The 24,957-nt window shown below is 43.1% G+C and overlaps 1 protein-coding gene across 10 annotated transcripts in view; it reads right to left on the bottom strand.

Moving 5' to 3' along the window:
• LOC106069940 (1-phosphatidylinositol 4,5-bisphosphate phosphodiesterase beta-1-like) overlaps nt 1-24,957 on the bottom strand; it is a 130,249-nt gene that overhangs the window by 46,594 nt on the left and 58,698 nt on the right. For all 10 annotated transcript variants that reach the window (XM_056022941.1, XM_056022938.1, XM_056022940.1 and 7 more), the window contains exon 5: nt 2,102-2,242. In XM_056022941.1, coding sequence (XP_055878916.1) covers nt 2,102-2,242 — 141 coding nt within the window. The remainder of the gene's footprint in view (nt 1-2,101; nt 2,243-24,957) is intronic.

Below are 24,957 nucleotides of genomic sequence, written 5' to 3'. Positions count from 1 at the left end.
TTGCCTGGCTCTCTAAATATATCGTCACAACATATCGTATCAATGAAATTAAAATTATTAGATGATTAAGATTTAAAAAAAACACACACACACACACACCGTATACTTTTAGTCGAAACAAGCAAAATTGCAGAATAAGTAGAATAGCCAGCTAAGCAGACAGGGGGAGTGGGGGACTTGTTTGTGATTAGCAACTAGATCTATTTGCAATTTCCAGGATGGCTGCTTGGTCGTGCGGTTTGCGCGCTGGACTGTCGTTTGGATATATCAATGGTGCCGGGTTCAAACCCTGCCCGCTCCCAACTCCGAAGGAACATCCGAAACATGTAAAACATTTTACAAACATTTTTGCAAAAGGTGATGAGAAAAGCTGAGTTCCATCGTGTACAATCTAAGAAAAAAGATGTATTTGTATTTCTAAGGTGTTGTTATGGCAACACAAAACTATTACGCTGAAACAAGATTCAACCAAAAATGTAAAGATGGAAGGAAGCCGAGTCAGTCGGCATTAAATATTTTATTTTTTTTAAATGTAGAGAGTAGACCCATTCCACGATAGAGCTGATGAAACATGTCCACACTGCTGGTTCCGGCAGGACACAGTGAACGCTGGTTCCGGCAGGACACAGTGAACAAGTACTATACAGGCCTCCATACAATGAAAGAAGCCTCAACTAAGCCTGTATCTGTAAATCTCTAGAAAACGTTCGTATTGTCAAGTTATGTTTACTGGGCCTACGGCTTCTAAATGTAAATATATGTATGGAATGTTTACAGCGCTGGAGCTAATTAGTAAGTTGACGCTAGAGCAGTGTTTCTCAAGTTTTTTTAGACTCTTTTATGTAAAGTTCGCACCCCCTTTAGCCAGTAAGTTACCGCGGTGGAGGATCGGGTGGGGGGGGGGTTAAGAATGTAATTTAAAAAAAAAAAAAAAAAGAAGAAGCCTAAAGACAAACATTTGTAACACGATTTCTCCGTTTTAGTTCCTCCTTCCCAGGCCAGGAGATCGCGCCCCTTTGACTCACAGTTTGAGAAGCGCTGCGCTAGAGAAATAACTTTATATTTAGTATTCCTGGCTTGAAAACTCAAAGGTAATAATTGTTTTCAAAAAAAGTTTTGTCTTAAGTTATAAATAGTGTTTTGTAAAGCTATTACGAAGTAATTCTTAAGAGGACTTCGGTGTATAGGACAATCAACGAAGTTTATACAAACATGATAGTTTCAACTTCAAAGCAAAGATTGATGAGCACTGAGGGAGGTATTGGCCCCATGCAGTGAAATCTGCTCTTGACAAAAAATGCAAAAAAAAAAAAAAAAAAAAAAACAGTTCAGACTAGCGAGGAAGTATATATATGAATGTGTGTTGAGTAACACCGAACACAGTTGAGGAGGAGGGGGGGGGGGGGACAGTGCCATCTAACTAGGCCCGCTGCTCCCGCTCCCCAATGGTAGTTTTAATTAAGGCGTTCGATCTCATCACGTGTCATGGCTTTGACGACTCTGATCAGTTCCCGAAAAGGGCTAATCAGGTTTACAATGCATCCACCGACTTCATTTGTTCCAAGGAGTGTGTAAGAAATATTATTAAGAAGTTGAAGGGCCTGGGGATAACAAGAGTTTCAGTTTCATACCCAGGTCAATGTAAACCAGTTCATTTACACTGGAAGTGTTCGGCCTTCAACTACTGAATGCACTGCCTGACAGACCAGGACCATTACTTCATCATGTTTATTTATTCAGCTTAGCCAATTAGTCCACTGTGGATTTCAATACAGCAATAGCTGTTATCACTGATCAAGTGTAGCTGAATGAAACATGATGTGTGTGTGTGTGAGTAGAACATGATGTAGCACTCCCTGTATAGTGTGAAGTACCAGTGCTCTGTAACATAGTACTCCCTGTATAGTGTGAAGTACCAGTGCTCTGTAACATAGCACTCCCTGTATAGTGTGAAGTGCCAGTGCTCTGTACTCTACTCTAAAGCAATGAACCTACCTGGGCAATATCGTACGAGATTATCTCGCCTTTTCTAGTCTAAGGCAAGGAACTTACCTGGACAATCTCTCATGAGATGTCCCCTACTCTAAAGCAATGAACTGACCTGGGCAATCTCTTTGTTGGTGGACACAAAGTTGATAGTCTCCAGATTGACCATATCTGTGCCATAAACCACTGAGACAATCTTGTCCTCCAGCTGGATGTCACTCTGACCAATCTGCAGGGATTCTCGGAGTTTATGATCCTGAAAGACAGACAAGAGCATATACAATGAAACATAACATTTTGTCATATAATTTTGTTTTTCTTTTAAGAAATAATAGCAAAATTGTTATGAAAAGTGCGTGCGTGTGTCTGATGTAACCAGGAGTAAAACTACAGCAGATTGTTTGTTTCTAATAGCTGAATAGATTCTGCTGTAACCACAGGAAGTCTGTCGTAGTTAAGTTATAAATCAAGGAGTGATTCTGATGTAACCACGAGGAAGTCTGTCGTAGTTAAGTGATAAATAAAGGAGTGATTCTGATGTAACCACGAGGAAGTCTGTCATAGTTAAGTGATAAATAAAGGAGTGATTCTGATATAACCACGAGGAAGTCTGTCGTAGTTAAGTTATAAATAAAGGAGTGATTCTGATGTAACCACGAGGAAGTCTGTCGTAGTTAAGTTATAAATAAAGGAGTGATTCTGATACAACCACGAGGAAGTCTGTCGTAGTTAAGTGATAAATAAAGGAGTGATTCTGATGTAACCACGAGGAAGTCTGTCGTAGTTAAGTTATAAATAAAGGAGTGATTCTGATGTAACCACGAGGAAGTCTGTCGTAGTTAAGTGATAAATAAAGGAGTGATTCTGATGTAACCACGAGGAAGTCTGTCGTAGTTAAGTTATAAATAAAGGAGTGATTCTGATGTAACCACGAGGAAGTCTGTCGTAGTTAAGTTATAAATAAAGGAGTGATTCTGATACAACCACGAGGAAGTCTGTCGTAGTTAAGTGATAAATAAAGGAGTGATTCTGATACAACCACGAGGAAGTCTGTCGTAGTTAAGTGATAAATAAAGGAGTGATTCTGATACAACCACGAGGAAGTCTGTCGTAGTTAAGTTATAAATAAAGGAGTGATTCTGATACAACCACGAGGAAGTCTGTCGTAGTTAAGTGATAAATAAAGGAGTGATTCTGATGTAACCACGAGGAAGTCTGTCGTAGTTAAGTTATAAATAAAGGAGTGATTCTGATGTAACCACGAGGAAGTCTGTCGTAGTTAAGTTATAAATAAAGGAGTGATTCTGATGTAACCACGTGGAAGTCTGTCGTAGTTAAGTTATAAATAAAGGAGTGATTCTGATGTAACCACGAGGAAGTCTGTCGTAGTTAAGTTATAAATAAAGGAGTGATTCTGATGTAACCACGAGGAAGTCTGTCGTAGTTAAGTTATAAATAAAGGAGTGATTCTGATACAACCACGAGGAAGTCTGTCGTAGTTAAGTTATAAATAAAGGAGTGATTCTGATGTAACCACGAGGAAGTCTGTCGTAGTTAAGTTATAAATAAAGGAGTGATTCTGATGTAACCACGAGGAAGTCTGTCGTAGTTAAGTTATAAATAAAGGAGTGATTCTGATGTAACCACGAGGAAGTCTGTCGTAGTTAAGTGATAAATAAAGGAGTGATTCTGATGTAACCACGAGGAAGTCTGTCGTAGTTAAGTGATAAATAAAGGAGTGATTCTGATGTAACCACGAGGAAGTCTGTCGTAGTTAAGTTATAAATAAAGGAGTGATTCTGATGTAACCACGAGGAAGTCTGTCGTAGTTAAGTTATAAATAAAGGAGTGATTCTGATGTAACCACGTGGAAGTCTGTCGTAGTTAAGTTATAAATAAAGGAGTGATTCTGATGTAACCACGAGGAAGTCTGTCGTAGTTAAGTTATAAATAAAGGAGTGATTCTGATGTAACCACGAGGAAGTCTGTCGTAGTTAAGTTATAAATAAAGGAGTGATTCTGATGTAACCACGAGGAAGTCTGTCGTAGTTAAGTTATAAATAAAGGAGTGATTCTGATACAACCACGAGGAAGTCTGTCGTAGTTAAGTGATAAATAAAGGAGTGATTCTGATGTAACCACGAGGAAGTCTGTCGTAGTTAAGTTATAAATAAAGGAGTGATTCTGATACAACCACGAGGAAGTCTGTCGTAGTTAAGTGATAAATAAAGGAGTGATTCTGATACAACCACGAGGAAGTCTGTCGTAGTTAAGTGATAAATAAAGGAGTGATTCTGATACAACCACGAGGAAGTCTGTCGTAGTTAAGTTATAAATAAAGGAGTGATTCTGATACAACCACGAGGAAGTCTGTCGTAGTTAAGTGATAAATAAAGGAGTGATTCTGATGTAACCACGAGGAAGTCTGTCGTAGTTAAGTTATAAATAAAGGAGTGATTCTGATGTAACCACGAGGAAGTCTGTCGTAGTTAAGTTATAAATAAAGGAGTGATTCTGATGTAACCACGTGGAAGTCTGTCGTAGTTAAGTTATAAATAAAGGAGTGATTCTGATGTAACCACGAGGAAGTCTGTCGTAGTTAAGTTATAAATAAAGGAGTGATTCTGATGTAACCACGAGGAAGTCTGTCGTAGTTAAGTTATAAATAAAGGAGTGATTCTGATACAACCACGAGGAAGTCTGTCGTAGTTAAGTTATAAATAAAGGAGTGATTCTGATGTAACCACGAGGAAGTCTGTCGTAGTTAAGTTATAAATAAAGGAGTGATTCTGATGTAACCACGAGGAAGTCTGTCGTAGTTAAGTTATAAATAAAGGAGTGATTCTGATGTAACCACGAGGAAGTCTGTCGTAGTTAAGTGATAAATAAAGGAGTGATTCTGATACAACCACGAGGAAGTCTGTCGTAGTTAAGTTATAAATAAAGGAGTGATTCTGATGTAACCACGAGGAAGTCTGTCGTAGTTAAGTTATAAATAAAGGAGTGATTCTGATGTAACCACGAGGAAGTCTGTCGTAGTTAAGTTATAAATAAAGGAGTGATTCTGATGTAACCACGAGGAAGTCTGTCGTAGTTAAGTGATAAATAAAGGAGTGATTCTGATGTAACCACGAGGAAGTCTGTCGTAGTTAAGTGATAAATAAAGGAGTGATTCTGATGTAACCACGAGGAAGTCTGTCGTAGTTAAGTTATAAATAAAGGAGTGATTCTGATGTAACCACGAGGAAGTCTGTCGTAGTTAAGTTATAAATAAAGGAGTGATTCTGATGTAACCACGTGGAAGTCTGTCGTAGTTAAGTTATAAATAAAGGAGTGATTCTGATGTAACCACGAGGAAGTCTGTCGTAGTTAAGTTATAAATAAAGGAGTGATTCTGATGTAACCACGAGGAAGTCTGTCGTAGTTAAGTTATAAATAAAGGAGTGATTCTGATGTAACCACGAGGAAGTCTGTCGTAGTTAAGTGATAAATAAAGGAGTGATTCTGATGTAACCACGAGGAAGTCTGTCGTAGTTAAGTTATAAATAAAGGAGTGATTCTGATGTAACCACGAGGAAGTCTGTCGTAGTTAAGTTATAAATAAAGGAGTGATTCTGATACAACCACGAGGAAGTCTGTCGTAGTTAAGTGATAAATAAAGGAGTGATTCTGATACAACCACGAGGAAGTCTGTCGTAGTTAAGTGATAAATAAAGGAGTGATTCTGATACAACCACGAGGAAGTCTGTCGTAGTTAAGTTATAAATAAAGGAGTGATTCTGATACAACCACGAGGAAGTCTGTCGTAGTTAAGTGATAAATAAAGGAGTGATTCTGATGTAACCACGAGGAAGTCTGTCGTAGTTAAGTTATAAATAAAGGAGTGATTCTGATGTAACCACGAGGAAGTCTGTCGTAGTTAAGTTATAAATAAAGGAGTGATTCTGATGTAACCACGTGGAAGTCTGTCGTAGTTAAGTTATAAATAAAGGAGTGATTCTGATGTAACCACGAGGAAGTCTGTCGTAGTTAAGTTATAAATAAAGGAGTGATTCTGATGTAACCACGAGGAAGTCTGTCGTAGTTAAGTTATAAATAAAGGAGTGATTCTGATACAACCACGAGGAAGTCTGTCGTAGTTAAGTTATAAATAAAGGAGTGATTCTGATGTAACCACGAGGAAGTCTGTCGTAGTTAAGTTATAAATAAAGGAGTGATTCTGATGTAACCACGAGGAAGTCTGTCGTAGTTAAGTTATAAATAAAGGAGTGATTCTGATGTAACCACGAGGAAGTCTGTCGTAGTTAAGTGATAAATAAAGGAGTGATTCTGATGTAACCACGAGGAAGTCTGTCGTAGTTAAGTGATAAATAAAGGAGTGATTCTGATGTAACCACGAGGAAGTCTGTCGTAGTTAAGTTATAAATAAAGGAGTGATTCTGATGTAACCACGAGGAAGTCTGTCGTAGTTAAGTTATAAATAAAGGAGTGATTCTGATGTAACCACGTGGAAGTCTGTCGTAGTTAAGTTATAAATAAAGGAGTGATTCTGATGTAACCACGAGGAAGTCTGTCGTAGTTAAGTGATAAATAAAGGAGTGATTCTGATGTAACCACGAGGAAGTCTGTCGTAGTTAAGTTATAAATAAAGGAGTGATTCTGATGTAACCACGTGGAAGTCTGTCGTAGTTAAGTTATAAATAAAGGAGTGATTCTGATACAACCACGAGGAAGTCTGTCGTAGTTAAGTTATAAATAAAGGAGTGATTCTGATGTAACCACGTGGAAGTCTGTCGTAGTTAAGTGATAAATAAAGGAGTGATTCTGATATAACCACGTGGAAGTCTGTCGTAGTTAAGTTATAAATCAAGGAGTGATTCTGCTGTAACCACGAGAAGGTTGGTCGTAGTTAAGTTATAAATAAAGGAGTGATTCTGATGTAACCACGTGGAAGTCTGTCGTAGTTAAGTTATAAATAAAGGAGTGATTCTGATACAACCACGAGGAAGTCTGTCGTAGTTAAGTTATAAATAAAGGAGTGATTCTGATGTAACCACGTGGAAGTCTGTCGTAGTTAAGTGATAAATCAAGGAGTGATTCTGCTGTAACCACGAGAAGGTTGGTCGTAGTTAAGTTATAAATAAAGGAGTGATTCTGATGTAACCACGAGGAAGTCTGTCGTAGTTAAGTGATAAATAAAGGAGTGATTCTGATGTAACCACGAGGAAGTCTGTCGTAGTTAAGTGATAAATAAAGGAGTGATTCTGATACAACCACGAGGAAGTCTGTCGTAGTTAAGTGATAAATAAAGGAGTGATTCTGATGTAACCACGAGGAAGTCTGTCGTAGTTAAGTTATAAATAAAGGAGTGATTCTGATGTAACCACGAGGAAGTCTGTCGTAGTTAAGTGATAAATAAAGGAGTGATTCTGATGTAACCACGAGGAAGTCTGTCGTAGTTAAGTTATAAATAAAGGAGTGATTCTGATGTAACCACGAGGAAGTCTGTCGTAGTTAAGTTATAAATAAAGGAGTGATTCTGATACAACCACGAGGAAGTCTGTCGTAGTTAAGTGATAAATAAAGGAGTGATTCTGATACAACCACGAGGAAGTCTGTCGTAGTTAAGTGATAAATAAAGGAGTGATTCTGATACAACCATGAGGAAGTCTGTCGTAGTTAAGTTATAAATAAAGGAGTGATTCTGATACAACCACGAGGAAGTCTGTCGTAGTTAAGTGATAAATAAAGGAGTGATTCTGATGTAACCACGAGGAAGTCTGTCGTAGTTAAGTTATAAATAAAGGAGTGATTCTGATGTAACCACGAGGAAGTCTGTCGTAGTTAAGTTATAAATAAAGGAGTGATTCTGATGTAACCACGTGGAAGTCTGTCGTAGTTAAGTTATAAATAAAGGAGTGATTCTGATGTAACCACGAGGAAGTCTGTCGTAGTTAAGTTATAAATAAAGGAGTGATTCTGATGTAACCACGAGGAAGTCTGTCGTAGTTAAGTTATAAATAAAGGAGTGATTCTGATACAACCACGAGGAAGTCTGTCGTAGTTAAGTTATAAATAAAGGAGTGATTCTGATGTAACCACGAGGAAGTCTGTCGTAGTTAAGTTATAAATAAAGGAGTGATTCTGATGTAACCACGAGGAAGTCTGTCGTAGTTAAGTTATAAATAAAGGAGTGATTCTGATGTAACCACGAGGAAGTCTGTCGTAGTTAAGTGATAAATAAAGGAGTGATTCTGATGTAACCACGAGGAAGTCTGTCGTAGTTAAGTTATAAATAAAGGAGTGATTCTGATGTAACCACGAGGAAGTCTGTCGTAGTTAAGTTATAAATAAAGGAGTGATTCTGATACAACCACGAGGAAGTCTGTCGTAGTTAAGTGATAAATAAAGGAGTGATTCTGATACAACCACGAGGAAGTCTGTCGTAGTTAAGTGATAAATAAAGGAGTGATTCTGATACAACCACGAGGAAGTCTGTCGTAGTTAAGTTATAAATAAAGGAGTGATTCTGATACAACCACGAGGAAGTCTGTCGTAGTTAAGTGATAAATAAAGGAGTGATTCTGATACAACCACGAGGAAGTCTGTCGTAGTTAAGTGATAAATAAAGGAGTGATTCTGATGTAACCACGAGGAAGTCTGTCGTAGTTAAGTTATAAATAAAGGAGTGATTCTGATGTAACCACGAGGAAGTCTGTCGTAGTTAAGTTATAAATAAAGGAGTGATTCTGATGTAACCACGTGGAAGTCTGTCGTAGTTAAGTTATAAATAAAGGAGTGATTCTGATGTAACCACGAGGAAGTCTGTCGTAGTTAAGTTATAAATAAAGGAGTGATTCTGATGTAACCACGAGGAAGTCTGTCGTAGTTAAGTTATAAATAAAGGAGTGATTCTGATACAACCACGAGGAAGTCTGTCGTAGTTAAGTTATAAATAAAGGAGTGATTCTGATGTAACCACGAGGAAGTCTGTCGTAGTTAAGTTATAAATAAAGGAGTGATTCTGATGTAACCACGAGGAAGTCTGTCGTAGTTAAGTTATAAATAAAGGAGTGATTCTGATGTAACCACGAGGAAGTCTGTCGTAGTTAAGTGATAAATAAAGGAGTGATTCTGATGTAACCACGAGGAAGTCTGTCGTAGTTAAGTTATAAATAAAGGAGTGATTCTGATGTAACCACGAGGAAGTCTGTCGTAGTTAAGTTATAAATAAAGGAGTGATTCTGATGTAACCACGAGGAAGTCTGTCGTAGTTAAGTTATAAATAAAGGAGTGATTCTGATGTAACCACGTGGAAGTCTGTCGTAGTTAAGTTATAAATAAAGGAGTGATTCTGATGTAACCACGAGGAAGTCTGTCGTAGTTAAGTGATAAATAAAGGAGTGATTCTGATGTAACCACGAGGAAGTCTGTCGTAGTTAAGTTATAAATAAAGGAGTGATTCTGATGTAACCACGTGGAAGTCTGTCGTAGTTAAGTTATAAATAAAGGAGTGATTCTGATACAACCACGAGGAAGTCTGTCGTAGTTAAGTTATAAATAAAGGAGTGATTCTGATGTAACCACGTGGAAGTCTGTCGTAGTTAAGTGATAAATAAAGGAGTGATTCTGATATAACCACGTGGAAGTCTGTCGTAGTTAAGTTATAAATCAAGGAGTGATTCTGCTGTAACCACGAGAAGGTTGGTCGTAGTTAAGTTATAAATAAAGGAGTGATTCTGATGTAACCACGTGGAAGTCTGTCGTAGTTAAGTTATAAATAAAGGAGTGATTCTGATACAACCACGAGGAAGTCTGTCGTAGTTAAGTTATAAATAAAGGAGTGATTCTGATGTAACCACGTGGAAGTCTGTCGTAGTTAAGTGATAAATCAAGGAGTGATTCTGCTGTAACCACGAGAAGGTTGGTCGTAGTTAAGTTATAAATAAAGGAGTGATTCTGATGTAACCACGAGGAAGTCTGTCGTAGTTAAGTGATAAATAAAGGAGTGATTCTGATGTAACCACGAGGAAGTCTGTCGTAGTTAAGTGATAAATAAAGGAGTGATTCTGATACAACCACGAGGAAGTCTGTCGTAGTTAAGTGATAAATAAAGGAGTGATTCTGATGTAACCACGAGGAAGTCTGTCGTAGTTAAGTTATAAATAAAGGAGTGATTCTGATGTAACCACGAGGAAGTCTGTCGTAGTTAAGTGATAAATAAAGGAGTGATTCTGATGTAACCACGAGGAAGTCTGTCGTAGTTAAGTTATAAATAAAGGAGTGATTCTGATGTAACCACGAGGAAGTCTGTCGTAGTTAAGTTATAAATAAAGGAGTGATTCTGATACAACCACGAGGAAGTCTGTCGTAGTTAAGTGATAAATAAAGGAGTGATTCTGATACAACCACGAGGAAGTCTGTCGTAGTTAAGTGATAAATAAAGGAGTGATTCTGATACAACCACGAGGAAGTCTGTCGTAGTTAAGTTATAAATAAAGGAGTGATTCTGATACAACCACGAGGAAGTCTGTCGTAGTTAAGTGATAAATAAAGGAGTGATTCTGATGTAACCACGAGGAAGTCTGTCGTAGTTAAGTTATAAATAAAGGAGTGATTCTGATGTAACCACGAGGAAGTCTGTCGTAGTTAAGTTATAAATAAAGGAGTGATTCTGATGTAACCACGTGGAAGTCTGTCGTAGTTAAGTTATAAATAAAGGAGTGATTCTGATGTAACCACGAGGAAGTCTGTCGTAGTTAAGTTATAAATAAAGGAGTGATTCTGATGTAACCACGAGGAAGTCTGTCGTAGTTAAGTTATAAATAAAGGAGTGATTCTGATACAACCACGAGGAAGTCTGTCGTAGTTAAGTTATAAATAAAGGAGTGATTCTGATGTAACCACGAGGAAGTCTGTCGTAGTTAAGTTATAAATAAAGGAGTGATTCTGATGTAACCACGAGGAAGTCTGTCGTAGTTAAGTTATAAATAAAGGAGTGATTCTGATGTAACCACGAGGAAGTCTGTCGTAGTTAAGTGATAAATAAAGGAGTGATTCTGATGTAACCACGAGGAAGTCTGTCGTAGTTAAGTGATAAATAAAGGAGTGATTCTGATGTAACCACGAGGAAGTCTGTCGTAGTTAAGTTATAAATAAAGGAGTGATTCTGATGTAACCACGAGGAAGTCTGTCGTAGTTAAGTTATAAATAAAGGAGTGATTCTGATGTAACCACGTGGAAGTCTGTCGTAGTTAAGTTATAAATAAAGGAGTGATTCTGATGTAACCACGAGGAAGTCTGTCGTAGTTAAGTTATAAATAAAGGAGTGATTCTGATGTAACCACGAGGAAGTCTGTCGTAGTTAAGTTATAAATAAAGGAGTGATTCTGATGTAACCACGAGGAAGTCTGTCGTAGTTAAGTTATAAATAAAGGAGTGATTCTGATACAACCACGAGGAAGTCTGTCGTAGTTAAGTGATAAATAAAGGAGTGATTCTGATGTAACCACGAGGAAGTCTGTCGTAGTTAAGTTATAAATAAAGGAGTGATTCTGATGTAACCACGAGGAAGTCTGTCGTAGTTAAGTTATAAATAAAGGAGTGATTCTGATACAACCACGAGGAAGTCTGTCGTAGTTAAGTGATAAATAAAGGAGTGATTCTGATGTAACCACGAGGAAGTCTGTCGTAGTTAAGTTATAAATAAAGGAGTGATTCTGATGTAACCACGTGGAAGTCTGTCGTAGTTAAGTTATAAATAAAGGAGTGATTCTGATACAACCACGAGGAAGTCTGTCGTAGTTAAGTTATAAATAAAGGAGTGATTCTGATGTAACCACGAGGAAGTCTGTCGTAGTTAAGTTATAAATAAAGGAGTGATTCTGATGTAACCACGAGGAAGTCTGTCGTAGTTAAGTTATAAATCAAGGAGTGATTCTGCTGTAACCACGAGGAAGTCTGTCGTAGTTAAGTGATAAATAAAGGAGTGATTCTGATGTAACCACGAGGAAGTCTGTCGTAGTTAAGTTATAAATCAAGGAGTGATTCTGATGTAACCACGAGAAGGTTGGTCGTAGTTAAGTTATAAATAAAGGAGTGATTCTGATGTAACCACGAGGAAGTTTGTCGTAGTTAAGTGATAAATAAAGGAGTGATTCTGATGTAACCACGAGGAAGTCTGTCGTAGTTAAGTTATAAATCAAGGAGTGATTCTGCTGTAACCACGAGAAGGTTGGTCGTAGTTAAGTTATAAATAAAGGAGTGATTCTGATGTAACCACGAGGAAGTCTGTCGTAGTTAAGTTATAAATAAAGGAGTGATTCTGATGTAACCACGAGGAAGTCTGTCGTAGTTAAGTGATAAATAAAGGAGTGATTCTGATGTAACCACGAGGAAGTCTGTCGTAGTTAAGTGATAAATAAAGGAGTGATTCTGATGTAACCACGAGGAAGTCTGTCGTAGTTAAGTGATAAATCAAGGAGTGATTCTGATGTAACCACGAGAAGGTTGGTCGTAGTTAAGTTATAAATAAAGGAGTGATTCTGATGTAACCACGAGGAAGTTTGTCGTAGTTAAGTGATAAATAAAGGAGTGATTCTGATGTAACCACGAGGAAGTCTGTCGTAGTTAAGTTATAAATCAAGGAGTGATTCTGCTGTAACCACGAGAAGGTTGGTCGTAGTTAAGTTATAAATAAAGGAGTGATTCTGATGTAACCACGAGGAAGTCTGTCGTAGTTAAGTTATAAATAAAGGAGTGATTCTGATGTAACCACGAGGAAGTCTGTCGTAGTTAAGTGATAAATAAAGGGGTGATTCTGATGTAACCACGAGGAAGTCTGTCGTAGTTAAGTGATAAATAAAGGAGTGATTCTGATGTAACCACGAGGAAATCTGTCGTAGTTAAGTCTTAAATAAAGGAGTGAAAGTTGTTGAAGAGAAGAACCAGCGAGAGATGAAAGACTGTGAAGAGTTGTATCTTGTTTAAATGATCATTATTTCACTTGTGTTTCTGTATATACTTTATGCATATTAATTATAACAAAGCTTTTTTTTTTTTAAACCTAAAAGATGAATACATTAAGCCCCTCTCATTTGTATGGTGCATTTGGTACTTCAAAGCAGTGACACGTGACATCGGCATGGCGGATAAACACATTTCCTGATTTCTATTAGGCATTAACACAAAAATTGACAAAGTCCATCCCCTTTTAAAAAAAAAAAAAAAAAAAGGCTCTGGTGCTTTATTATAGACTGTGTGCAGAGGTTCTGACACAGAGCATCACGATCTGGACACGGACCCCGGGCTTGTAATTTAGGCACCACTGCTTTAAACTGTCGAGACAGAGAATGGGGAATGGGCAGAGCAAAGACCTAATCTTTATTACATCAGAGATGTCCTAACAACGTGATACCGGTACACCGCATGACGAGGGTAGGACGGAGCTTTGGTGTGACATGATAATAATAATAGTGTACCCCGTAACCTGGGCAACCAGATAAACCGATGAATGGGTCATACAGATCACGAGCCACAGCCGTAGAAGCTGAGTATTTGATTAATTAACACACGTACTTTGAATCGGCCAGAAGGGCTGTCATCGGGTCGAGTTCGCAACAGAAGAATGTGTGTCGTGCAGGTGATTAGAAGGTGACAGAAGACAGATGTGTGTGTGTGTGACTAGCACAATGACTTAACTCACTATGTATCATCAGGCTAATAGTTTACTCGATGCAAAAATAAATACCGGTACTAATTTTAGGAATCAACATGTCAATACGACTATGATTTGACTTGATTTAGTTATGAAATAGACTATGTCATTAATATGATTATACCGGAACTTCTGGGGGGGGGGGGTTATTTGTTTTTGTTTTGTTTTTTAATAAAAGTTGTCTTTCACAAACCATACAAGTGACAGTTGTTAAGTGACCTTTTTATATTAAAAATAAAAGGATCCCCAAAGCAAACCATAATTAAAACAAATAGGGGAAAATGAATATTTAAAAAAAAATTACACATCTGCTCTAATTTCAAACTAGAGTTCCCTCCCATGGACAACACCCCCCCCCCCCTCCTCCAGAACTGATTTTTTCTTTCCCATAAGATAATGAATTCAACAAGTAAAAAAAGAAAGATCACTCTGACTAAAGATGTCGCCAAAAACTTGCTCAGACGACGCTAAGAGAAATGAGAAAACGAAGGGAGTGAAGCGATGGTGAAATCCGATTCTAATTTCTCCAGCAAGTAGTCGATTTAAGCCACAAGCTAAACACAATCGAAATCAAAGCTCTGTTCGGCTTTTTAGAAATCGATTCTTTTTTTTTTTTTTCCCCCTCTTCCTGTCTTTAGGAACTACTCGTCAATAACCCATGCTGATGTTTTTGTTTAGTGGTATCGAATTTCGTCACTGTTGGAGAAAACGAAATGCATGAACTTGAGAGTCTCTTGTTACTTGGATCAGGTATCCCCCCCCCTTCTGTGTGTTTAGATAATAGGCCGGTGCCACTGTTTGAATTAGCCTGTGTATATCTATTGATTAGTTCAAACCCATCGAGTTGAATATCGTAATCGCACGTGCATATCACTATATCTACTCCACACCAATGGGTTTAATATTTGTTGTGCCATTGCAAGGCGTCTCGCGATATGCAGTCTATCGTTGTAGAATGTCTACCTATGAACAACGCAAGGCTTCTCAAGCAATGTAGTCTACCTTTGAACAACGCAAGGCTTCTCAAGCAATGTAGTCTACCTTTGAACAACACAAGGCTTCTCAAGATATGTAGTCTACATTTGAACAACGCAAGGCTTCTCAAGCAATGTAGTCTACCTTTGAACAACGCAAGGCTTCTCAAGCAATGTAGTCTACCTTTGAACAACGCAAGGCTTCTCAAGCAATGTAGTCTACCTTTGAACAACGCAAGGCTTCTCAAGCAATGTAGTCTACCTTTGAACAACGCAAGGCTTCTCAAGCAATGTAGTCTACCTTTGAACAACGCAAGGCTTCTCAAGCAATGTAGTCTACCTTTGAACAACGCAAGGCTTCTCAAGCAATGTAGTCTACCTTTGAACAACGCAAGGCTTCTCACGCTATGTAGTTTACATTTGAACAACGCAAGGTTTCTCACGCTATGTAGTCTACCTTTGAACAATGCAAGGCTTCTCACGCTATGTAGACAACATTTCGGGTCAGCTTGGCCTCCCCAGACACAAGATGCAGAGACATACCTTCAGCCCTCTAGAAGTGATTTTTGCAATCGATGGACGAACTATATGCAGTCTCCATTTATACAATGCAAACATACGCTTTGTGTATAGCAAGGGTTCTCGAGCTATTTATCATTATTTTAAACAATGTCACTTTACAAGTGATTCTCAGCAAGGATAGTCTGTGACTTCAGCCAGCTTACAGCGTATTCTGATCGTGGCAACAACATGATTCGACAAACTCTCGTCCAGGCCTTTTATATTCATTCGGATTTGTTTTTAACTTTTTCAGTATACAAATTATTTGAAACAGCGCTTCGTTAGGATGAGAATCCCCGTTTCTATAAATAGATGTCAGCGTCTCACCTTTACAGGAAATTATAATTCCAGTGGGTAGGAATCGATACCGGGCCGATTGTGTGTAATCGGGTAAACTAACTAGACAATTTGCCGACTTTATTTTTTTTTTCACAACCACGCCTAGACGATACCGGCTGTGATCAATAACGAAGAAAAAAAAACTAGCTCTTGACAAAACGATCGGTAAGAAACAGTTAATGATGTCTAATGAATGGAGTGGGCAGTAGTGGCTAATCAGCAGGCACAAAGACATGCCCGCACGACAACTGGCTCAAGATGTTTGGCAAACAAAAAGTCAGCACCACCACCACCGCCGTGCTGTTGTTTATTTTCTAGAAAGTCCACTTTCCTTCAAGACGTTTTTTCTTTCTAGGCCAACCAAGGTGTTGTGTGGCCAAACAAGTGGCCAGGTGAACAGAGGAACATTAATCCAGACCTCTAAACAAGAATCACAATCACGATGTATTCACTATGAATCGAACCCGCGACTTTCGTGTGGACATCAGAGTGCTGGAGAAAGCAACAAAGGATACCCTTATTTATATAGTAAAATAGCCCATTGAACATCCTCTTAATTTCACTGGATGTCTCACAAGTTCCATATAAGATATAATCGTACGTAGGATCTTAGCATTAACACATGTCAACAAAATTGTACCTAGTCTAGTTCTGGGCACTACTTTAAAGTCAACAAAATTGTACCTAGTCTAGTTCTGGGCAATACTTAAAAGTCAACAAAAAATATTTAGATCTTTTGATCATGGCTTTAAATTTATTTTTTTTTTTAAATGGGTAAACTGTGGAGCATCTGGAAGAGTAACATCGGCTTCCAATTATTTCTTTAAAAAGACAACTGCTGGTTAGTGGTCACAGTTAGCCCTATTTGATTGTGAAAGTTGTCTTTACTGCAGGAAACAAATTCGTCTGGAGTCATGGTTAGAACAATTGGGATGATTTCATGTGAATCCAAGATAGATTTAGAACTAAGTTCTACAGGCTACAGCCCATGTTGTGGCTCTATATCCCCATGTTGTGGCTCTATATCCCCATGTTGTGGCTCTATATCCCCATGTTGTGGCTCTAATCCCCATACTGCGGTTCTACAGCCCATGTTGTGGCTCAATATCCCCATGTTGTGACTCACCAGCCCATGTTGTGACTCACTAGCCCATGTTGTGACTCACCAGCCCATGTTGTGACTCACTAGCCCATGTTGTGGCTCTACAGCCCATGTTGTGACTCACCAGCCCATGTTGTGACTCACCAGCCCATGTTGTGGCTCTACAGCCCATGTTGTGGCTCTACAGCCCATGTTGTGACTCACCAGCCCATGTTGTGACTCACTAGCCCATGTTGTGGCTCTACAGCCCATGTTGTGACTCACTAGCCCATGTTGTGGCTCTACAGCCCATGTTGTGACTCACCAGCCCATGTTGTGACTCACTAGCCCATGTTGTGGCTCTACAGCCCATGTTGTGACTCACCAGCCCATGTTGTGACTCACTAGCCCATGTTGTGGCTCTACAGCCCATGTTGTGACTCACCAGCCCATGTTGTGACTCACCAGCCCATGTTGTGGCTCTACAGCCCATGTTGTGACTCTACAGCCCATGTTGTGACTCACCAGCCCATGTTGTGGCTCTACAGCCCATGTTGTGACTCTACAGCCCATGTTGTGACTCACCAGCCCATGTTGTGGTTCTACAGCCCATGTTGTGACTCACTAGCCCATGTTGTGGCTCTACAGCCCATGTTGTGACTCTACAGCCCATGTTGTGACTCTACAGCCCATGTTGTGACTCTACAGCCCATGTTGTGGTTCTACAGCCCATGTTGTGACTCACCAGCCCATGTTGTGGCTCTACAGCCCATGTTGTGACTCTACAGCCCATGTTGTGGCTCTACAGCCCATGTTGTGACTCTACAGCCCATGTTGTGACTCACCAGCCCATGTTGTGACTCTACAGCCCATGTTGTGACTCACCAGCCCATGTTGTGACTCACCAGCCCATGTTGCGGCTCTACAGCCCATGTTGTGGCTCACCAGCCCATGTTGTGACTCATCAGCCCATGTTGTGACTCTACAGCCCATGTTGTGGTTCTACAGCCCATGTTGTGGTTCTACAGCCCATGTTGTGACTCTACAGCCATTGTTGTGGCTCTACAGCCCATGTTGTGGCTCTACAGTCCATGTTGTGGTTCTACAGCCCATGTTGTGGTTCTACAGCCCATGTTGTGGTTCTATAGCCCATGTTGCGGCTCTACAGCCATTGTTGTGGCTCACCAGCCCATGTTGTGACTCTACAGCCCATGTTGTGACTCTACAGCCCATGTTGTGGTTCTACAGCCCATGTTGTGACTCTACAGCCCATGTTGTGACTCACCAGCCCATGTTGTGGTTCTACAGCCCATGTTGTGGCTCTACAGCCCATGTTGTGACTCTACAGCCCATGTTGTGACTCTACAGCCCATGTTGTGGCTCTTCAGCCCCATGCTGCGGTTCTACAGCCCATGTTGTGGCTCTACAGCCCCATGCTGCGGTTCTACAGCCCATGTTGTGGCTCTACAGCCCCATGCTGCGGTTCTACAGCCCATGTTGTGGCTCTACAGCCCCATGCTGCGGTTCTACAGCCCATGTTGTGGCTCTACAGCCCATGTTGTGACTCACCAGCCCATGTTGTGGTTCTACAGCCCATGTTGTGACTCACCAGCCCATGTTGTGGCTCTACAGCCCATGTTGTGGCTCTACAGCCCATGTTGCGGTTCTACAGCCCATGTTGTGACTCACCAGCCCATGTTGTGGCTCTACAGCCCATGTTGTGACTCACCAGCCCATGTTGTGACTCACCAGCCCATGTTGTGACTCACCAGCCCATGTTGTGGCTCTACAGCCCATGTTGTGGCTCTACAGCCCATGTTGCGGTTCTACAGCCATTGTTATGGCTCTACAGCCCATGTTGTGACTCACCAGCCCATGTTGTGGCTCTACAGCCCATGTTGTGACTCACCAGCCCATGTTGTGACTCACCAGCCCATGTTGTGACTCACCAGCCCATGTTGTGACTCACCAGCCCATGTTGTGACTCACCAGCCCATGTTGTGACTCACCAGCCCATGTTGTGACTCTACAGCCCATGTTGTGGCTCTACAGCCCATGTTGTGGCTCTACAGCCCATGTTGCGGTTCTACAGCCATTGTTATGGCTCTACAGCCCATGTTATGGCTCTACAGCCCATGTTGTGACTCACCAGCCCATGTTGTGATTCACCAGCCCATGTTGTGACTCACCAGCCCATATTGTGACTCACCAGCCCATGTTGTGGCTCTACAGCCCATGTTGTGGTTCTACAGCCCATGTTGTGACTCACCAGCCCATGTTGTGGTTCTACAGCCCATGTTGTGGTTCTACAGCCCATGTTGTGACTCTTCAGCCCATGTTGTGGCTCTACAGCCCATGTTGTGGTTCTACAGCCCATGTTGTGACTCACCAGCCCATGTTGTGACTCACCAGCCCATGTTGTGACTCACCAGCCCATGTTGTGACTCTACAGCCCATGTTGTGGCTCTACAGCCCATGTTGCGGTTCTACAGCCATTGTTATGGCTCTACAGCCCATGTTGTGACTCACCAGCCCATGTTGTGACTCACCAGCCCATGTTGTGACTCACCAGCCCATGTTGTGGCTCTACAGCCCATGTTGTGACTCACCAGCCCATGTTGTGACTCACCAGCCCATGTTGTGACTCACCAGCCCATGTTGTGACTCACCAGCCCATGTTGTGACTCACCAGCCCATGTTGTGACTCACCAGCCCATGTTGTGACTCTACAGCCCATGTTGTGGCTCTACAGCCCATGTTGCGGTTCTACAGCCATTGTTATGGCTCTACAGCCCATGTTGTGACTCTACAGCCCATGTTGTGACTCACCAGCCCATGTTGTGGCTCTACAGCCCATGTTGTGACTCACCAGCCCATGTTGTGACTCACCAGCCCATGTTGTGACTCACCAGCCCATATTGTGACTCACCAGCCCATGTTGTGGCTCTACAGCCCATGTTGTGGTTCTACAGCCCATGTTGTGACTCACCAGCCCATGTTGTGGTTCTACAGCCCATGTTGTGGTTCTACAGCCCATGTTGTGACTCTTCAGCCCATGTTGTGGCTCTACAGCCCATGTTGTGGTTCTACAGCCCATGTTGTGACTCTACAGCCAATGTTGTGGTTCTACAGCCCATGTTGTGACTCTACAGCCCATGTTGTGGTTCTACAGCCCATGTTGTGACTCTTCAGCCCATGTTGTGGCTCTACAGCCCATGTTGTGGTTCTACAGCCCATGTTGTGACTCACCAGCCCATGTTGTGGTTCTACAGCCCATGTTGTGGCTCTACAGCCCATGTTGTGGTTCTACAGCCCATGTTGTGACTCTACAGCCCATGTTGTGACTCTACAGCCCATGTTGTGACTCTACAGCCCATGTTGTGGTTCTACAGCCCATGTTGTGACTCTACAGCCCATGTTGTGACTCTACAGCCCATGTTGTGGCTCTACAGCCCATGTTGTGGTTCTACAGCCCATGTTGTGGCTCTACAGCCCATGTTGTGGTTCTACAGCCCATGTTGTGACTCTTCAGCCCATGTTGTGACTCACCAGCCCATGTTGTGACTCTACAGCCCATGTTGTGACTCACCAGCCCATGTTGTGACTCACCAGCCCATGTTGTGGCTCTACAGCCCATGTTGTGACTCTACAGCCCATGTTGTGACTCACCAGCCCATGTTGTGACTCACCAGCCCATGTTGTGGCTCTACAGCCCATGTTGTGACTCTACAGCCCATGTTGTGACTCACCAGCCCATGTTGTGACTCACCAGCCCATGTTGTGACTCTACAGCCCATGTTGTGACTCACCAGCCCATGTTGTGGCTCTACAGCCCATGTTGTGACTCTACAGCCCATGTTGTGACTCACCAGCCCATGTTGTGACTCACCAGCCCATGTTGTGGCTCACCAGCCCATGTTGTGGCTCTACAGCCCATGTTGTGACTCTACAGCCCATGTTGTGACTCACCAGCCCATGTTGTGACTCACCAGCCCATGTTGTGACTCTACAGCCCATGTTGTGACTCACCAGCCCATGTTGTGGCTCTACAGCCCATGTTGTGACTCTACAGCCCATGTTGTGGCTCTATATCCCCATGTTGTGGCTCTAATCCCCATACTGCGGTTCTACAGCCCATGTTGTGGCTCAATATCCCCATGTTGTGACTCACCAGCCCATGTTGTGACTCACTAGCCCATGTTGTGACTCACCAGCCCATGTTGTGACTCACCAGCCCATGTTGTGACTCACTAGCCCATGTTGTGGCTCTACAGCCCATGTTGTGACTCACCAGCCCATGTTGTGACTCACCAGCCCATGTTGTGGCTCTACAGCCCATGTTGTGGCTCTACAGCCCATGTTGTGACTCACCAGCCCATGTTGTGACTCACTAGCCCATGTTGTGGCTCTACAGCCCATGTTGTGACTCACTAGCCCATGTTGTGGCTCTACAGCCCATGTTGTGACTCACCAGCCCATGTTGTGACTCACTAGCCCATGTTGTGGCTCTACAGCCCATGTTGTGACTCACCAGCCCATGTTGTGACTCACTAGCCCATGTTGTGGCTCTACAGCCCATGTTGTGACTCACCAGCCCATGTTGTGACTCACCAGCCCATGTTGTGGCTCTACAGCCCATGTTGTGACTCTACAGCCCATGTTGTGACTCACCAGCCCATGTTGTGACTCACCAGCCCATGTTGTGGCTCTACAGCCCATGTTGTGACTCTACAGCCCATGTTGTGACTCACCAGCCCATGTTGTGGTTCTACAGCCCATGTTGTGACTCACTAGCCCATGTTGTGGCTCTACAGCCCATGTTGTGACTCTACAGCCCATGTTGTGACTCTACAGCCCATGTTGTGACTCTACAGCCCATGTTGTGACTCACCAGCCCATGTTGTGACTCACCAGCCCATGTTGTGGCTCTACAGCCCATGTTGTGACTCTACAGCCCATGTTGTGGCTCTACAGCCCATGTTGTGACTCTACAGCCCATGTTGTGACTCACCAGCCCATGTTGTGACTCTACAGCCCATGTTGTGACTCACCAGCCCATGTTGTGACTCACTAGCCCATGTTGCGGCTCTACAGCCCATGTTGTGGCTCACCAGCCCATGTTGTGACTCATCAGCCCATGTTGTGACTCTACAGCCCATGTTGTGGTTCTACAGCCCATGTTGTGGTTCTACAGCCCATGTTGTGACTCTACAGCCATTGTTGTGGCTCTACAGCCCATGTTGTGGTTCTACAGCCCATGTTGTGGTTCTACAGCCCATGTTGTGGTTCTATAGCCCATGTTGCGGCTCTACAGCCATTGTTGTGGCTCACCAGCCCATGTTGTGACTCTACAGCCCATGTTGTGACTCTACAGCCCATGTTGCGGCTCTACAGCCCATGTTGTGGTTCTACAGCCCATGTTGTGACTCTACAGCCCATGTTGTGACTCACCAGCCCATGTTGTGGTTCTACAGCCCATGTTGTGGCTCTACAGCCCATGTTGTGACTCTACAGCCCATGTTGTGACTCTACAGCCCATGTTGTGGCTCTTCAGCCCCATGCTGCGGTTCTACAGCCCATGTTGTGGCTCTACAGCCCCATGCTGCGGTTCTACAGCCCATGTTGTGGCTCTACAGCCCCATGCTGCGGTTCTACAGCCCATGTTGTGGCTCTACAGCCCCATGCTGCGGTTCTACAGCCCATGTTGTGGCTCTACAGCCCATGTTGTGACTCACCAGCCCATGTTGTGGTTCTACAGCCAATGTTGTGACTCACCAGCCCATGTTGTGACTCACCAGCCCATGTTGTGGCTCTACAGCCCATGTTGATGCTCTACAGCCCATGTTGTGGCTCTACAGCCCATGTTGCGGTTCTACAGCCCATGTTGTGACTCACCAGCCCATGTTGTGGCTCTACAGCCCATGTTGTGACTCACCAGCCCATGTTGTGACTCACCAGCCCATGTTGTGACTCACCAGCCCATGTTGTGACTCTACAGCCCATGTTGTGGCTCTACAGCCCATGTTGCGGTTCTACAGCCATTGTTATGGCTCTACAGCCCATGTTGTGACTCACCAGCCCATGTTGTGGCTCTACAGCCCATGTTGTGACTCACCAGCCCATGTTGTGACTCACCAGCCCATGTTGTGACTCACCAGCCCATGTTGTGACTCACCAGCCCATGTTGTGACTCACCAGCCCATGTTGTGACTCTACAGCCCATGTTGTGGCTCTACAGCCCATGTTGTGGCTCTACAGCCCATGTTGCGGTTCTACAGCCATTGTTATGGCTCTACAGCCCATGTTATGGCTCTACAGCCCATGTTGTGACTCTACAGCCCATGTTGTGACTCACCAGCCCATGTTGTGACTCACCAGCCCATGTTGTGACTCACCAGCCCATATTGTGACTCACCAGCCCATGTTGTGGTTCTACAGCCCATGTTGTGGTTCTACAGCCCATGTTGTGACTCTTCAGCCCATGTTGTGGCTCTACAGCCCATGTTGTGGTTCTACAGCCCATGTTGTGACTCTACAGCCAATGTTGTGGTTCTACAGCCCATGTTGTGACTCTACAGCCCATGTTGTGGTTCTACAGCCCATGTTGTGACTCTTCAGCCCATGTTGTGGCTCTACAGCCCATGTTGTGGTTCTACAGCCCATGTTGTGACTCACCAGCCCATGTTGTGGTTCTACAGCCCATGTTGTGGCTCTACAGCCCATGTTGTGGTTCTACAGCCCATGTTGTGACTCTACAGCCCATGTTGTGACTCTACAGCCCATGTTGTGACTCTACAGCCCATGTTGTGGTTCTACAGCCCATGTTGTGACTCTACAGCCCATGTTGTGACTCTACAGCCCATGTTGTGGCTCTACAGCCCATGTTGTGGTTCTACAGCCCATGTTGTGGCTCTACAGCCCATGTTGTGGTTCTACAGCCCATGTTGTGACTCTTCAGCCCATGTTGTGACTCACCAGCCCATGTTGTGACTCTACAGCCCATGTTGTGACTCACCAGCCCATGTTGTGACTCACCAGCCCATGTTGTGGCTCTACAGCCCATGTTGTGACTCTACAGCCCATGTTGTGACTCACCAGCCCATGTTGTGACTCACCAGCCCATGTTGTGGCTCTACAGCCCATGTTGTGACTCTACAGCCCATGTTGTGACTCACCAGCCCATGTTGTGACTCACCAGCCCATGTTGTGACTCTACAGCCCATGTTGTGACTCACCAGCCCATGTTGTGGCTCTACAGCCCATGTTGTGACTCTACAGCCCATGTTGTGACTCACCAGCCCATGTTGTGACTCACCAGCCCATGTTGTGGCTCACCAGCCCATGTTGTGGCTCTACAGCCCATGTTGTGACTCTACAGCCCATGTTGTGACTCACCAGCCCATGTTGTGACTCACCAGCCCATGTTGTGACTCTACAGCCCATGTTGTGACTCACCAGCCCATGTTGTGGCTCTACAGCCCATGTTGTGACTCTACAGCCCATGTTGTGGCTCTATATCCCCATGTTGTGGCTCTAATCCCCATACTGCGGTTCTACAGCCCATGTTGTGGCTCAATATCCCCATGTTGTGACTCACCAGCCCATGTTGTGACTCACTAGCCCATGTTGTGACTCACCAGCCCATGTTGTGACTCACCAGCCCATGTTGTGACTCACTAGCCCATGTTGTGGCTCTACAGCCCATGTTGTGACTCACCAGCCCATGTTGTGACTCACCAGCCCATGTTGTGGCTCTACAGCCCATGTTGTGGCTCTACAGCCCATGTTGTGACTCACCAGCCCATGTTGTGACTCACTAGCCCATGTTGTGGCTCTACAGCCCATGTTGTGACTCACTAGCCCATGTTGTGGCTCTACAGCCCATGTTGTGACTCACCAGCCCATGTTGTGACTCACTAGCCCATGTTGTGGCTCTACAGCCCATGTTGTGACTCACCAGCCCATGTTGTGACTCACTAGCCCATGTTGTGGCTCTACAGCCCATGTTGTGACTCACCAGCCCATGTTGTGACTCACCAGCCCATGTTGTGGCTCTACAGCCCATGTTGTGACTCTACAGCCCATGTTGTGACTCACCAGCCCATGTTGTGACTCACCAGCCCATGTTGTGGCTCTACAGCCCATGTTGTGACTCTACAGCCCATGTTGTGACTCACCAGCCCATGTTGTGGTTCTACAGCCCATGTTGTGACTCACTAGCCCATGTTGTGGCTCTACAGCCCATGTTGTGACTCTACAGCCCATGTTGTGACTCTACAGCCCATGTTGTGACTCTACAG

This window comes from Biomphalaria glabrata, chromosome 3, assembly GCF_947242115.1.
Source record: "Biomphalaria glabrata chromosome 3, xgBioGlab47.1, whole genome shotgun sequence".
NCBI lineage: Eukaryota > Metazoa > Mollusca > Gastropoda > Planorbidae > Biomphalaria > Biomphalaria glabrata.
The sequence above is the reverse complement of the archived record's forward strand: the minus strand, read 5'-3'. Positions and strand labels throughout refer to the sequence as shown.